Genomic DNA, 15,773 nt, shown 5'->3' with positions numbered 1-15,773 from the left:
ACTTCATGTCTAAAACACCAAAAGCAATGGCAACAAAAGCCAAAATGGACAAATGGGATCTAATTAAACCAAAGAGCTTCTGCACAGCAAAAGAAACTACCATCAGAGTGAACAGGCAACCTACAGAATGGGAGAAAATTTTTGCAATCTACCCATCTGACAAAGGGCTAATATCCAGAATCTACAAAGAACTCAAACAAATTTACAAGAAAAAAAGTCAAACAACTCCATCAAAAAGTGGGCAAAGGATATGAATAGATACTTCTCAAAAGAAGACATTTATGCAGCCAACAGACACATGAAAAAATGCCATCCCATTACTGGGTATATACTCAAAAGATTATAAATGATGCTGCTCTAAAGACACATGCACACGTATGTTTATTGCAGCACTATTCACAATAGCAAAGACTTGGAAGTATCCCAAATGTCCATCATTGATAGACTGGATTAAGAAAATGTGGCACATATATACCATGGAATACTATGCAGCCATAAAAAGGATGAGTTCATGTCCTTTGTAGGGACATGGATGCAGCTGGAAACCATCATTCTGAGCAAACTATTGCAAGGACAGAAAACCAAACACCGCATGTTCTCACTCATAGATGAGAATTGAACAATGAGAACACTTGGACACACGGTGGGGAACATCACACACCAGGGCCTGTCATGGGGTGAGGGGAGAGGAGAGGGATAGCATTAGGAGATATACCTAATGTAAATGACAAGTTAATGGGTGCAGCACACCAACATGGTACATGTATACATATGTAATAAATCTGCATGTTGTGCACATGTACCCTAGAACTTGAAGTATATATATAAAAAGTCTACCTCAGAGGGTTGTTGTGAGAATTAAATGAGAAAATACATAATATGCTCCTTGCACAGGACCTGGCTCAGTAGGCGCCCCAAAATAGTAATAGATCTTCATGGAAAATCACCCCAAGTTACCTGGTCAAACTACCTAAGTCTTGGAGTTCTTCACTTTTGTATGTCAATTAAGAAACGTTATGTGGTCAGTGAAGGAATCATAATACTTACGAATATAGCAAACTACTAACGTTCCTTCACATGCACTCAGGTATAACACAACATCCAATGTTTAAGCACTGCATATGATCAGATAGTATGGTCTACAAGATAATTCATTCAGTGAAGTTTTCATGACTAATTTTAGGGCTCAGTATATGGTCTATTTTCAAAAGTGTTCCATATGCACATAGGAAGAGTGTGTATTCTTCCAATTGGGTGCAAATTATATATATGTGGGTGTGTGTGTGTGTGTACGTGTGTATTTTAGATGTATATGTGTGTGTATATATATACCCATTATATTGAGCTTGTTAATCATGTTGTTCAAATCCTCTGTATCCTTATCCATTTTTTGTTCATTTTACCTATCAATTTCTGAAAAAAAATCAGATTTTATAATTTCTGCTTTTAGCTCTGCCAACTTTTGCTTTATACGTTTCAAACTTATGGTATTAAGCATATACAAGTTTAGAATTGTTATCTGAAAAAAAAAAACTGAACTGTTAATCATTACACAGTGATCCTGTTTATCCCCAATAATGGTTCTGCCTTAAAGTCTGTTTTGTCTGATATCAACATAGCCACATCAGTTTACTTCTGGCTAGTGTTTGCATAGTGTACCTATTCCAATCCTTTTTGTGTGCTTTATGTTCGTATATTTTACTTTTGTCTCTTATACACAGCACATAGCTGGATTTTTATTTTCATCCATTGTGATAATCTAGGTCTTCACTGGTGAGTTTAGTCAACTCCTATTTATTGTACTCCTATTTATTGTAATAACTGAAGAGTTGGCTGCCATGATCAAAGAGCCCTTTAAAAAATTTCTGGGTTGTATGATGTAACTTGGTCACCCTAGTCAATTTCTAAATACTCTTTGCTTGTATTGACTCTCCTGTAGTAAGTTAGCAAAAACCCAAGGACCTTTATGAGTAAATTGAAGCTAATACTATACTGAAGATTTGTAGTTATTAGTACTGTTATGGGAGAAAGTCAATTAATGCAAGGAATGGTGCACACAGGCCTAATCCATTTGCTGTAAATCAATACATTGCACATTTCAATTGCTCTGTATTCGTACAGAATAGTGCATGGAACCGATTCATTAGAACTAAACTCTTCACAAGAAACAGACCAATTCTCTCAGACTCACTAGGGCATCTCCGCTAGTAAAATTTAAAAAGCAATCAATCTGAATAAGAAGTACTCTTTGCAGACACTTACATTGCGGAAGAACATGATTCTTGACAATTCAGAGTAAATGAAGTGCAAATTACACTCTTATAATATAACTCAGAATTGAAGCTTAAATTGTGACTGAAAAAGAGCCCACAGTTTAATCAGAAAAATACATTTATTGATAATTCCCATGAGCTCCTATTTGATACATTTATATCATAGGATAACAAGTTCAAAACTATTGCCAAGTTATAAATATGGAATTTATGCAAAATTTGCATGTATTAAATTTTATTTTGAATCTGCATGTGTGCCTATATTTGAATATTTATAATATTCCAGAAAAAGCACAGTGGAATGTGCAAGACAGATTTATTTAGTGTAATGCTCTGAAATGTGTCAACGTCTTCAACACAGTTTTTAGAGGCAAAATGACAGAAATAAATGGGATGCAATAAGACCAACTGAATAATCTGCAAAGTTCAATACCTAGTAAAATGAGAAAAGCTCTTTTGCCAACAAATATTTTACTAAAGTTTAGACAAATATTTATGTAAGCTTACAAGGACATTGTTTTAGGGGACATATATCATTAAGTGAATTATTCATTATCCTTTAATGGAAAAGGGGAAATTCCCATCTATACATTTCTTTTTAAACTCGTTGACTAAATACCTCATTTCGTGTGTCATGGAACATCAATATTAGCTTTTCAACTGTGAAGCACGTTCTTTACACTGTCAAAACAACTTGTACCTATGGTGTAGTTTCAGCGGAGTTTCAACAATAAGATTATGCACCTCACTATATATGTATAGAGTGGTCCTTCAGATATTGGAATAGTTGGACAATGACATTTCTAATCAACTGTATTTATGGTTAACTGGGGGTAATACTCTTATGCAGTGAAACTTCTCTAGTAGGGGGCTGCTTAGCAAAGCGAACTCTCCTTTTCTGCTGGAAGAGAGTAACATATACACTAACTGATCTAAGCTCTCAGTTATGGATGTTTAGAACTATAGCCCTTTACCAATCCCAAGATTTTAACTCTTCCAGCCAGGCCATCAGCCCTGGTGTTAACTCACTAAGAAAGAAGCTCATGGAGATCAAAGTCCAGACTATCTCGGATGGCTCTGGCTGAGCAGAATAAGCCTTATATTTCCAACTGTACCACTATTAACTTCCTGTTCCATATAATTTATAAATTAAAATTTATAGTTAATAAATGAGGAAGAAACAATAGCAATTCACTCAAGTAGCTCTATACCGTACTGGCATAAAAAGATTTCCACACATTGTGTGGGAGTATGATAACAGCCAGTTATCGAAAATCAGCAGGCAATGTCTGACTCATCACCTCTGCCTTTCAGTTTGAGGGTTTATTTGGGCTGAGGCTACTCTCCTCATTAAGGACTCCCAGGATATCAAGAAGCTAATGAAATAACCAGCCAGGAACCAAAAAAGTAGACCTGTGTGTAATTAATCACAGCTTAGTAAAACATTATTTTAAAAATTGTTAATGCTTATTGTTATTATATAAATAATGTAGACTAATAAAGAAAATTCAAAACCTTCAGAAAAGCAGAATAAGAAAACAAATCATTAATAGATCTATTAATATTCTAGTATTTTTTTCTTCCAGTCTCTGTCTTTTATGCTTAGATTTGGGAGGGGTAGGAGATGATTTCTCTCGCTCGCTCGCTCACTCTCTCCCTCTCTTTTTTTCTTTAACATAATTGTAGTCATACTGGGTCCATAATTTTCTATCTCTTTTTCTCTTAGCATTAAATCACTAGCAATTTTCCATGCTCTATCAAAGGACATTTAAGTGATTTTGTAATAATCCTTCAAGTGGATGTACTGAGATTTCTCAAACCATTCTTCTCCATGTAGATGTTCAGATTGTTTCCAATTTGTTGCACTTATAATAACTCCAGTTAGCCTCCTAGTATATGTTCTTATAGCATCCTGTACTTCCCCCCCATGGCACTTCATACAATTTTAAGTAATTGATAATTTGTTTTCTGTCTATCTTTCCCACTCCTATGAAGGCAGGGACCACATCTACCTGGTTCTTCCCCGTAACCCCAGCACATAGCACAGGGATAGCACATACTCAATAAATATTTGCTGAATAAATAAATAAATGAGTGAATGAATGAAAGCATGTATAAAAGTATGTTTTTCTGCAAAATCCCAGAAAAGAAATTATGGGTCATAGAAATAAATATTTTTATATTCTGTATTTATACTATTTATTTCCAAAAAGATCATTCAAGTTACATTCCCACTAACAATGTATGAGATTTTTGATATTTACCATGCCCTTGTCAGCACTGTCTACTTTTTTTGTTTGGTGGTGATGTATGTTGGGTTTTGCTTTGTTTGTTTGTTTTAATCAGGGTTAGACAGGCAAAAGAAGTATTCTATGTTTAAATGTGCATTTCTTTAGTACCAGTGAAATAAAACAGTTTTTCCATGTCTGCAAACTAGCTGGGGGTCCTATGTTGTATACTGTCTGGTCATGTCCTTTGATTCTCTAATCAATTCATAAGAGTTTTTTGTACAGTAAAGATTTCACCTTTGTGTCCGCTGTAATTGTGCACATTTTTACCAGTTTGAAACCTTTTCATTTTGGCTTTTTTTGACAGATAACCATATTTTATTCTTATGTAATCGTAACTACTGATCTTTTTTCCTTTATTCAAACATCCTTTTCCTTGGCTAAGAGTCCCGTATGTGAATTGCAGCTATCATTTAAATAACAATGCCAATTGTGAATTCAGATTAACTGGGTTCACAGATTCCCACATAAAATGTACGACTGAGCCCAAACCTGCCCCAGAGCCCCAGCTGTCACCTCCTTATTAGGCCTGTCCACTAGAAATCTAGGCAACAAGAATCAGTCATGACTCCTTAGTACCCTCCAGTCCAAACTAGATCCCCTTCTCAACCTCTCTGTTTTGATGGCAGGTACCACCTACATTCCAGACTAGATATCAGGGAGATAGCTTTACCTAGACTTCGACCTTTATTTACTTTCATGGTTTTTTTTTTTTTTTTTTTTTTTTCTTCACTCTTTCCATCCAAGAGCTTCTCATACTTACTGGGGTTGCTCATTGCCATTCAAGTCCTCCACAGTGGAGCCTAACCCCATCTACTTCCCTAACCATTGTTTCTCCAAACATGAACATTTTGGGTCTGGCCAGACCTGCCTAGGTGAGGTTGCTGGACCTCAAAAGGTCATGAGGACTCCATGCCCACCCACAATGCCTCCTTTCTAATTAATACAACTCTCCTACTCCCAGAGGCCTTCTCAAAAGGATGTCTCCTTTTTCTGGCCTGTTCCTCATACTTTAGAAAGGAAAGGGCCCTGGAAATCATCTCTTTTAAATATCCCATTTTATAGATAAGACACTAAGACCAAGGGAGGGGAAAGGGCTTGTCCAAAATCTAAACTTCCTCTCCCAGCACCTGTCTACACTACACAGTCCAGCACTTCATATGCTAATCTTTATGGACTTGAGGCTGAAGATGGTTATCTTGGCTTTTTTGGTTTCATCTTGGCTCTAATCTCCCCCCAGCTGCTAGCACCATGCCAGAGACACGATAGTTACTCCATCTGCTTTGCCGATTAGACCCAAACTACAACATAACAGATGGACTTTTCTCTATTTTTTGTATATTCTGGTAAATGTATGACATTTTAAAGACATTACTGATTTTCAAACTGTTTTCAAACAAAATCCATTTTTAATTAAATATCTAAAGTACCAAATTGTTCTGTTCTACCATAAGCTCTGTGAGACAGAGAATGATGTCTCTTCCCTGGAATATAATGAACAGTTTCACAAAATCTTGTTTAATGAATGACAGAAAAAAAGGGATGGCTATTCTTTTAATGTCATTTCATACTACCTCAGTTGATGACTCATATCCATAAAAGACAAGCTCTAGTATTTTAATTGCCACATAGCACAGATCTAAAATTATTATTAAGTGATATTAATTCTGAATAGCCTTTTGCACTACCTGAGAACTTACAGCTTTGTCAGGACTCCAACACCATGTTTGACATCCATGCAAAGATGCTAATTAATACTACCGGCATCTACTACATTTACATCATAACTACATCTACATCTGTAGATATTGTAATGGTAGATTTCGCCCCCTCTTCTATGAAATAGGTAAGATGGTACCACGGCTCTCAAAGACAGCTGAAGAAATGTATCCTCAGCTAAGTAAAGCTGAGAGCCCAACAGCTTACAGCCTGATGAATCACACAACCAGTACTGACTACTGGCTGTAACAGTCCATTCTGCTTAATGCCTCAGCTTATACCACAAGCCTATTGTGTCATTTTGCCTCACTGCAAAATCAAGGAAAAGAAAGAGGGAAAGCATGGGCTTGTGAGGCATGATCAGGTAGACACACCCTATAGTTACAGCTCTTTCAAAATAGAGCCACCTTTTTTTTTTTTTTTTTTTTTGAGACGGAGTCTCGTAGAGCCACCTTTTAAGAACAAATGGAAAGAGAAAGCTTTTCCCACAATTTAAAAAAAAAATAGAATGACCGAAAAAAGCTTTTCTCCATCTAAACAAACACTGTTTAGTCCTTTCCCATCAATGATATCCTGCTGGATTGAAGATGATAATTAATTACCCTTCCAGATGCCTCAGCCTGCTCCCATCCTGCTCAGCTTTGCAGGGATTCCCAACATGGCAATGAAAGTCCCCTCTGCAATCTAGCCACAAGACCTACCCCTGTTGAATAAAACACCTCGGGGATGTAGAAATCTGTTCTTCTCCCAATGGGTGTGGTAATCCTGGCTCAATCACTCATCCAAACTGAAAATTTTTAGAGATGCTAAAAGTCTAGGGTGCAACGTGAATATGATCAGATTCTTTGACTTGTATAGCCATGGACCCTGAACTCTCAACCCCATTCTGTGCATGCTGGCCAGCATGATACCTAGTGATGAAGAAGGGGGCTAGTGCTATTTCTTTGGGCCCAGTTCTGAATTCCCCCTACAGAACAAATGGCACACTAGAGTTGGCTACAAACAGAGGAAATTTGACCTGAGAAAAGCCTGCAGAATTTGGGACTTTTAACAGCTTGTGAGCAACAATGTTTGGATACACTTTCAAAAATGGTCTCAGAAATTCTAAAATGAGCAAGACCCTTCTCTGACTGCAAACAACACACTGGCAGACAGATGGATGAAATCCAATTTCTGATTTTTTAAAAGAAATATTATTCTTAATAAACAACTTGAGCTTTTCACCAGCCAAGCACTCTCTCTCTCTTTGTCCTCTCCAGGCAACGTGATCACAGTCGTTTCTATTCAGCAGTTATATATCACCCAAGCGCTTAACCATCCGCGGAGGCAGAGAAGCATCCCAAAGGTAGCACTGGAAGCAGGATTCAGAGTCTTGGCTTGCAGCCACAATAGCCTCTGATACCCCCCTAATGTGGATGAATGGCTGTGAGTCAGTAGGTGGTTCCTGTCTCAGCTGAAGACTCCTACTGAAGCTCATCCAACCAGGCCTCAGCCTGCTCCCATCCTACTCAGCTTTGCAGAGATTCCCAACATGGCAATGAAAGACCCCTCTGCAATCTAGCCACAAGACTTATCCCCAGTGAATAGAAAGCCTTAGGGATGTAGAAATCCGTTCTTCTCGCAAGGTGTGTGGTAACCCTGGCCCAAAAACTCATCCAAACTCACATGTTGTAAAATGACTGACGATGATAATGATGTAGGTGATAACAACAGCCAACATGTATTGACTGTTCATTCACTTTGTGGGAATGACTAACATGAAAGACCTTACTGTGTTTTTGCAGAAAACCCTTGTTCATCAGGTGCAGTCAACAGAGCAAGGGTTGTGGAGTCAGACAGAACTGGAGTCAGATGCCTGCTGTGCCGCAAAAAAAAACTCAGTGACCCGGGGAAGCCCTTTAGCCTTTTTGGGCTTCATTCTCATCTGATAAATGGGGATACTTTTGTCCACTTTGGCCTCTTGCTGAAGATTGTGTAAGTTTACAGAGGAATACCAGAGATAAGGGATATGAATGCTTATCACAAACTGGAGTGCACTCTACACAAGATTTGGTCAAGGGTCACATGGCCGGTTAGTGGCTGGCCTAGAACTAAGGCCCAGCTGTCTGAACTCCCAGGCCAGAAAGGTGGAACTGTTGTTCCCCTCAGTTGAGAGGAGCACAGAGACCACCAGCTGTCATGGAGAGGCTGTTTGACACAGGAACACCCAAAAGCTGACTCTCCCATTTCCAGACACCAGTTTCTCACCCCCACATTTCACCACTGGTGCAGCTGCCTTTACCTCTAAATTTTCTCCTAGCACAGACACATACAACAGTCATATACACACACTCTCTCATTCTCACACACACATGCACACCTTAGTTCTTACAGATTATCAGAACTCACAGAACTGGTCCTGCAACCCCTAGGGATCTGTCAACATCCAGGGAAATTCTGGAACCCCTAGGCTATCCCTATTCTTCAAGGTGAATATTTCTGGAGGTGGGCAGGAATGAATGAAATAAAAAGGTGCTCTTGAGGTAGCAATGCATTTCTCTAGCAAATTTTATTTCATTTTTGCAAATACTGTAAAATCCAGTAACTGTGACTTTTTAGAACGTGGTTTTTCTTTGATTAGACTAGGTGGCACTGTGGCATCACCCTTTTAATAACCAGGAAAATCCTATGTCATTTCAAATAATTTTGCTTCAATTTGGGACAATCCAAGAGGCTTTGAGGGGTCCTGGTTATCTTCTGGAGAATTCGGGAAGGAATCTGCTAGAGGACTGTAGCCACCAAACAGATAATCTAGGCCACATTAATAATGTGTGTTTATAGACAACATACCCTGACCTACATGTTCAAAAGGATCAGTAAAGGCACATGTGCCCCATGGAACTCCAGACAAGGCCATGGCTTTCATGGTGACCAAGACCTTGTTTTCACTTCTCTGCTATAGTCGTGGCTGTGGAATTCTACTTTTGCCCAGAAGAGCTTTTTAAATATTACCACCTCTCACTACACCTACAAGGTCTGTCAGTATGACAAATTCTTTTCAATATTGCCAAATTGTTTGGGAACTTCTTAAACACCAGAATATTGTTGTGACAATGACTTAGACAATTGTACCAATGGATTGAGGTCCTGGAGCTAAGGTTTTCTTGGGGTGGAAGAAAAAAACTGTTAGTATTGTAAAGGAAATACAAGTTTGGCAGATTCTGCCACAATTCCAGCATTTGAGAAAGGACACTGTAAACTGAGAGAAAAGAAGAGTGAAGAGGAGAGGCAGGGGGTGATGTTCCCCCTAAATCTCAATGGTAATCTGAAAGTCAAGGCTCTAGGGCTCTATTTGCTGCAGTTGGACAGAAAAATCCACACTGGTTGTTGCATTCTGACAGTCAACTGCAAAGCATCCCCTTGTCCAGGGTAACAAGTGCACCCGGGGGGGATGGGGGCGGTACACAGACATGTCCTTGCCGGCCCAGTGACCCTATCCAGAGGCCTCCAGGCCATGAAACTCACCTTGTGCACCCCCTAGACTCCCTCCTTCAGCCCAGATTTGTTTTAAGGAGACTTGCGAAACAGTAGCCCTGGCTGGACCAACTGCACCCCATAGCACTCACTTCCCCCACCCCACCACCATCCACTTTACAGTACTCCATGACCTCCAGCAACTGGACATCGCCTCTGGAGGAAGGAAAATACCCTTGCTTCTGGCTACAGACTATTAATAAATCAGTTTTTACCGCATCAGCCCAGGCTCACAGAAAATGGGCTGGCAGCGCCCCATGCCGGGGCTCGGGCTCGGGCTTTTTAAATACTTTTTGTAAATCAGGAGAGGTTCCTGGTGGCCGAACCCCACATGGGGTCCAGGGCACCATCCCAGCCCGCCCTTCGGTCCGCGGGGTGCCCCCAGCACTCCTAAAGAGCCACAGATGCCTCTCATGCAGCCAGTGGTGAGAGGCAAGCCTGGGAACCACGAGCTCTCCTTGGATGTCAGAAAATAGAGACAGAGGGACACCCAGTAGCCCGGGGAGAGCAGAGCTAGAGCGGGGAAGGAGGGAGGTGATAAAAGTCTGGCAAGAAGAGAGAAACAGAAAGGGTAAGAGAGCAAAAGAAGAAAAGCGAAAGAGGGGAATGGAAAGAAGGAAACAGCGAGCAAACAGGAGCAGACAAGATCTGGGGCACAAGAGAGAAAGAGGGAGAACAAGGCAAATAGACGAAGCGAGAAAAAAGGGGGAGGGAAGAATGCGGGCGCCGAAAGGAGGAAGAGAGCGCTAAAAGGAGACTTCGGAACCCGGGTGCAGAGTAGAGGAAAGGAGGTATCCAGAGACGCTGCACCGAGAGCGCGGCTCTTTAGGGCTCTCCAGTGCGGAGACTGAGTGCGATGCCCCGTCCCAGCGGCCAGTGAGGCGCTTGTTCCGGGCCTCTCGGCTGCCTCCCCTCTCCAGTTCTCCCAACCATCACGCAGGCCACCCTGCGGACAGACAGACGGTCAGTCCGGGGCCAGAGCAGAAAGCCTTTCTGAGGCCGCCACAGCGCCGCGAACGTGCGCTACTGGGCGCCCAGCACCGCCCAGTCGGGGTGCAAACGCCCGGGCGCCAGGGTGCCTGCTAGGTCCCTGGCTTGGGGCAGCCGCGCCTCCCAGTCCTCCTAGGCCCGAGTCCCGCTTGACTACGGGAGCGCACTCACCTGGACGGTCTCAGCCTGGCGTCGCGCTTGCCGTCCACCACAGAGGGCACACAGCTGGTGAGCTCAGTCCAGTCGGCGTGCAACCCGCAGCTCCAGCCCGTGGAGAACCTGGAAAAGAGCCAGGTCTCCCGCTTACCCGGCCGGTGGCAAGTGCATTTCTTCTGACCCACGCGGCACTCGCACGGCTGCTCCAGCTGGATGTTGCGCACCAAGTGGCGGCCGAAAGTGGTGCCCCCGGTCTTCTGGATGTGCAGGAACACGATCAGGTCATCGCCTTTGATGTCGAAGTCTACCTTGCGCAGGAGGTCGCCGCGGGTGAAATTGTAGCGGGGCACGAACCTGGCGGAGCTCTCATCCTCCGAGCGGTACGGGTCCCGCACCGGGGAGCTGAACGCCTGCAGGCGGAGGAGCTGGCATTCTGTGCCGGGGCATACGTATTGGAGGACGATCACGGCAAATAGGAAGAGCATCACCAAAGCTAGCAGCAGCTTGTTGGATTTCTCATCCATGTTCCCGACGCTGGGGGAAACCCAAGCTCGTTACGTCAATCCCGCAGCTCGGCCCGCGCTCGCCGTGCCCCCGCACCGCCCCCTCCCCCTGGAGCCGCCGCTGCGCCCCTCTCCCCCTCCCCTCCGCACCGAGTACTCCACGGCGGCGGCGGCTGCGGCGGCGGCTCCCTTCCCCGCTTCCTTCCTTCCCGGCAGGCTCAGCGCTGTGGCTTCTGCGGCACACACACACCCCCACCCCGATTCCTTCCCGCGGGCCGCTCGCCCCCTCCCCCCGCCAGAGCTCTTCGGAGCTCCCCAGAGCCCCTCCGCGGGTTTTCGACCCAGTGGGACCCCTCCGGGCCCAGTCGCCCCACTCCCCTCAACTCACGCCCACAGTCCGGGCCCCCGTGTATCTCGCTCCACTCTCGGTGGCTCCCATCCCCATCCCGCTTCGCCCGCCGGACTCTCCGAGCTCTTCTGCCCCCATCCCTTTTGGAACGCACACCTCTGTCCCGGTTTCTCCCCGCATGCCCCAAAGCCCTCCTTTAGCCCGCGTCCGCGCCCGCTTGCCCACCCGGGAGGCGGCCTCGAGGGAGCTCGGAGCCGGGCGCTCAGAGTTCCCGTGGGGGAAGGAGCCCGCCCGCAGCCCGACTTGCTAGCGGAGACGCTGCGCTGCCGGTGCCAGCGGAACAGTGGCGACGGAGCCGCGGCGTGGCCAAATGCGCGCCGCGCCCCTCCGGAGACCCCAGCCTGTCCACCAATGGCCAGCTGGAACTTTGCGCCCTTCTATACCCCCCGCGGCTGCCTTCCCTTCCCGTACAGCACCTTCGCACCCTGGCCTGGGGGCGCGAACCCCGCTTTCACCTAGAACGTACCTGGCCAGGGGGCCGAATATCTTGGAGAAGATCGCACCGAGCACGTGCTTCAGCGAGTGGCCCAGGGCGGCCAGGCCCCGAGTGAGCAGGACCCGGCAGAGGGAGCCCAGGTCCCAGCGTCGCCTGAGGACGTGCATCCGCCTGCGGCGGCCCCGGGACAGCAGCGCGAAAAGCGGGGCGCACGCGGCTCCCGCCAGGGAAGAAGACGCCTTTCGGGGCTTGTCCAGGAGCGGCCGGGAGTGGAATCCGTGAGACACACCCCTAGGAGGGCCCGCGCGAACTGAGGCGGCGACCGACCCTGGCCGGCTCGCTGCCAATTCGGCCTCTACTCTGGAATGCCGGCGGGGACAGGTGGTGCGGGCGGGCGCTCCTCGTTCCGGTTGCCGCGGCGGCTCGAACGCCCGGACTGCACACGCAGGCAGTGCCATTCCCCCCTTCAGGCAACTCAGGGTACTAAGGATCACGAGCGAGCTTGAATTTATATAATAATGCCTCACGCCTAAGAGCTCGAGCCACTTCACAAGCAGAGAACCTGGGTTTTCTCTTTTCTAGGAGTACGGAGGTCACTCTGCTTAGCGCATCACTCCACTTGGGCTCGTAATTTCAACCTCTCCTAAAATAGCAAAGGCGCAAATTGGAGCTTTTCCGTCTCTCTTTGCCAATTTCCATTCTCCAGCGGAAGCGGGGGCATTTTCTGAAAAGGTAAGTCAGCATGATAAAAAGACAGCATGACCAAAAAGCATTACAGAATGAGAATCTGACCTTTTTTAGAGCACAGACTGTCTTCTTGCTGAATCCTGTGTACCAAACCCTGTGCCTGCAGGAGGGCTTGACTCACAAAATGTTTGTTGAATGAATGGATACATAACTAAAAACTCCATCAGAGTGAGACCATCTAATCCAAGGTAATGTGACACATGAGGAAACTGAGGCCCAGAGAGGGGTAGGGACGTGCCCAAGGTCACACAGCAGAGCCCCAGGGTTTGAACCCAAGAAACCCGGCACCATCCACCTATTTCCTGATACTAACACCACCTTCTCTAATAAATAGGCACCGATCTTCCTCAAGCTCCAGTGTCCGAAAGGCTCTTTGCTGTTGCAGGACCAGGGATGCAAGGATTAACACGGAAAGAATGGATGTCCCTTCAGGAAAAGGACCCTGGGAACTCAGGACTCAGTCTGTCCCCATCTGATTGATCAAAGGGGCTTGCTGTACATCAGGACACTGGTGTTTCCGTGACTGAGTGTGCAACTCCCTCCAGTCCCATTGCTGCAGAAGGGGCACCGGTTGGCAGCAGTGTTTCTGAGCAGTGCTGTTGGCACTGGGGCCACTGAGTGAGAGGATGCGGACCACGAGCTGAGTTCTGGGGTGGGGGCATGTCCCTCCTGGAGACAGGCTCTCCCAGTATCTCCCTCGCTGAGCTCTGCTCCATCCCTTTCCTGTTCTATCTATGCCATGAAGCGGCAAGCCTAAGAATAGTCTAGAAGTCCTGGGAAATCTGTCACTTCCTTGCTGGGCAACCCTGGAATAATCACTTGCCCCTCCTGAGCCTCAGTTTTCTTGTCTGTAAGATAGGACCAATTATGTCCTCTGTTTTGACCAACTGAGTCACCGTGGGGATGAAATGTAGAAACCTTTAGGCCACTCCAAATGTGAGGCTGTGTTTACCTGTTGCTCTAAGCTCAATGTGCCAACTGCGTCACAGGCCAAATAAGGAACAGGCCCTTCTCCGGCAATTTTGCAGCTGTGCACCCTGTCCTTACCACCCCCTAGAATTCCCAGCCCTGGCTAGACTTCTGTGTGCCCCAAACATACTGGGGACAGTGAGGGACCCTTTGTCCAGCTGCAAACATAAGGGATAGTGGATTTTTTTGGAATCCTGAATTTGTAGCCCTTCAGGCATCGCCTGTCCTGAGGCTCCAGGAACACTCTGAAAACCCAATGAACTTGTACGAAGAAGCCAGATGCAGTAACTTACAAGGTAGACCTCTCAACTTCCCCAAGAGCTCCCCTGGTGCCCAGGCTGGTAGGCCTGGGCCTGCTCCCCCTGAGGGCAGCTTAGGGTGTGAGCCAGGGTAGAGGGAAGCTATGGGGGTGGCCCCGCAGCTCAGTTTGCCAGCTGCCCCTGCCTTCTGCTTGGCCACTCACTGCGGTCAACCTCTTTAGCCTACCCAATAGGTGGCTCTCCTCATGGTGCTGCATAAAGATTCCCTGCCATTACACCACCTTTGTATGTAATGGCATTCACTGGGTCCCTAGGAAAATATTTCTGAAACAGGTGGGTCACAGATTCAAGCCGTCAGCAGCTAAACTATGGAGTTTCTACTGTAAGAGGGATTAGTGGCATTGGAACACAAGAAAGTGCCTTGGGTGGAGGGAAGCGGGAAGTGGTAAACAGTACGGGGAAAAGTCAGGTTTTACTCATTTGAGTTGTGATAAGGAACGTGTCCACACACATGCATGCACACTCACAGTCCAACCTTCAGAGAAAGGGCCAGTGAGGTTGGTAGTTGCAGAGCAAGAGGGACACGGTGGGGCTGTAAAGTTCAGTTTCTGAGATGTAATCTGTCTCTGGGATTTTTGCATTTAGAAGCCCTTCCTCCGCCCCCTCATGCTGTGAGGAACAAAGAAATGAATCTCTCATACAGGAATTCATATATCAGGGCTCCTGGAAGTACAAGAAAACAGTCTTTGTGGGGAGCAGGGAGTCCCACAAACCTCAGAAGATCCCTCCAGGATTGAAGAGGCTTTTTTTCTGAGAAGCAGGGAATTTTTCCTACGTGTGTCCCAAGAGCCATGTTCTCCTGAGGCCAGGGCTGTGCCTTGGCTGCATGTTGAAGAGGCTTCTTGTAATCTCGGCTGGTCTCTGCTCCCAGGAGCTGGTTCCTCTCAGGCAGTGAATGACAAAGGCTCAAATGCTCTAGATTTTGGCCTTTTGGGGAGAGACTGGGGGTGGGAGGCAAAAAAAAAAAAAAAAAAAAAAAAGGAAGAGAACTGGCCGAACTGTCAAGACTTTGGTTTTCCATCTCCTTATTTCTAACACCAACTGGGGTTGCTGTGTATACATATATTTGGGATTCAGTACCTGGAAGGCGAGGAGAACTCTGTCATCTGAGCAGGGCTTCTGGTTGTCTCTATGGTGTGGTATGATTTTCATTATTTTCCCAGAACCGTCCTTCCGTGGTTTCCAATGAAAAGGTTGATGATTCTGGGAGCATAAAGGTCAGCCTGGCTTGCATACTAAGCAGCACGAGGCCAGACCTTCATTTGGTTCCTGTAATCTGAGACAACAGTGGGAGGTAGTTGCAAGAGCACTGGCCTGGGAGTCCAGAGACCTGGGCTCATGTCTTGACTCTGACACTAATGAGACCCTATATATATATGACCCTGAGGAAGCCACTTGCTCACCTTTGGGCTCAACTTCCCTATCTGAGAGACAGCAAGGTTGACTTTGT

General features: G+C 45.7%; 1 protein-coding gene across 3 annotated transcripts in view; it reads right to left on the bottom strand.

Moving 5' to 3' along the window:
• HS6ST2 (heparan sulfate 6-O-sulfotransferase 2) overlaps positions 1 to 13,103 on the bottom strand; it is a 344,995-nt gene extending 331,892 nt beyond the window's left edge. For all 3 annotated transcript variants that reach the window (XM_017954386.3, XM_031660878.1, XM_003918293.5), the window contains exons 1-2: positions 12,318 to 13,103; positions 10,955 to 11,473 (exon numbers count right to left, since the gene is read on the bottom strand). In XM_017954386.3, coding sequence (XP_017809875.1) covers positions 10,955 to 11,473; positions 12,318 to 12,745 — 947 coding nt within the window. In that variant the 5' untranslated portion in view covers positions 12,746 to 13,103. The remainder of the gene's footprint in view (positions 1 to 10,954; positions 11,474 to 12,317) is intronic.
• Positions 13,104 to 15,773: the final 2,670 nt, after the last annotated feature.

Source organism: Papio anubis, chromosome X, assembly GCF_008728515.1.
Source record: "Papio anubis isolate 15944 chromosome X, Panubis1.0, whole genome shotgun sequence".
Taxonomy (NCBI): Eukaryota; Metazoa; Chordata; class Mammalia; order Primates; family Cercopithecidae; genus Papio; species Papio anubis.
Note: the sequence above shows the minus strand (reverse complement) of the source record. Positions and strands in the feature narration are given on the sequence as shown.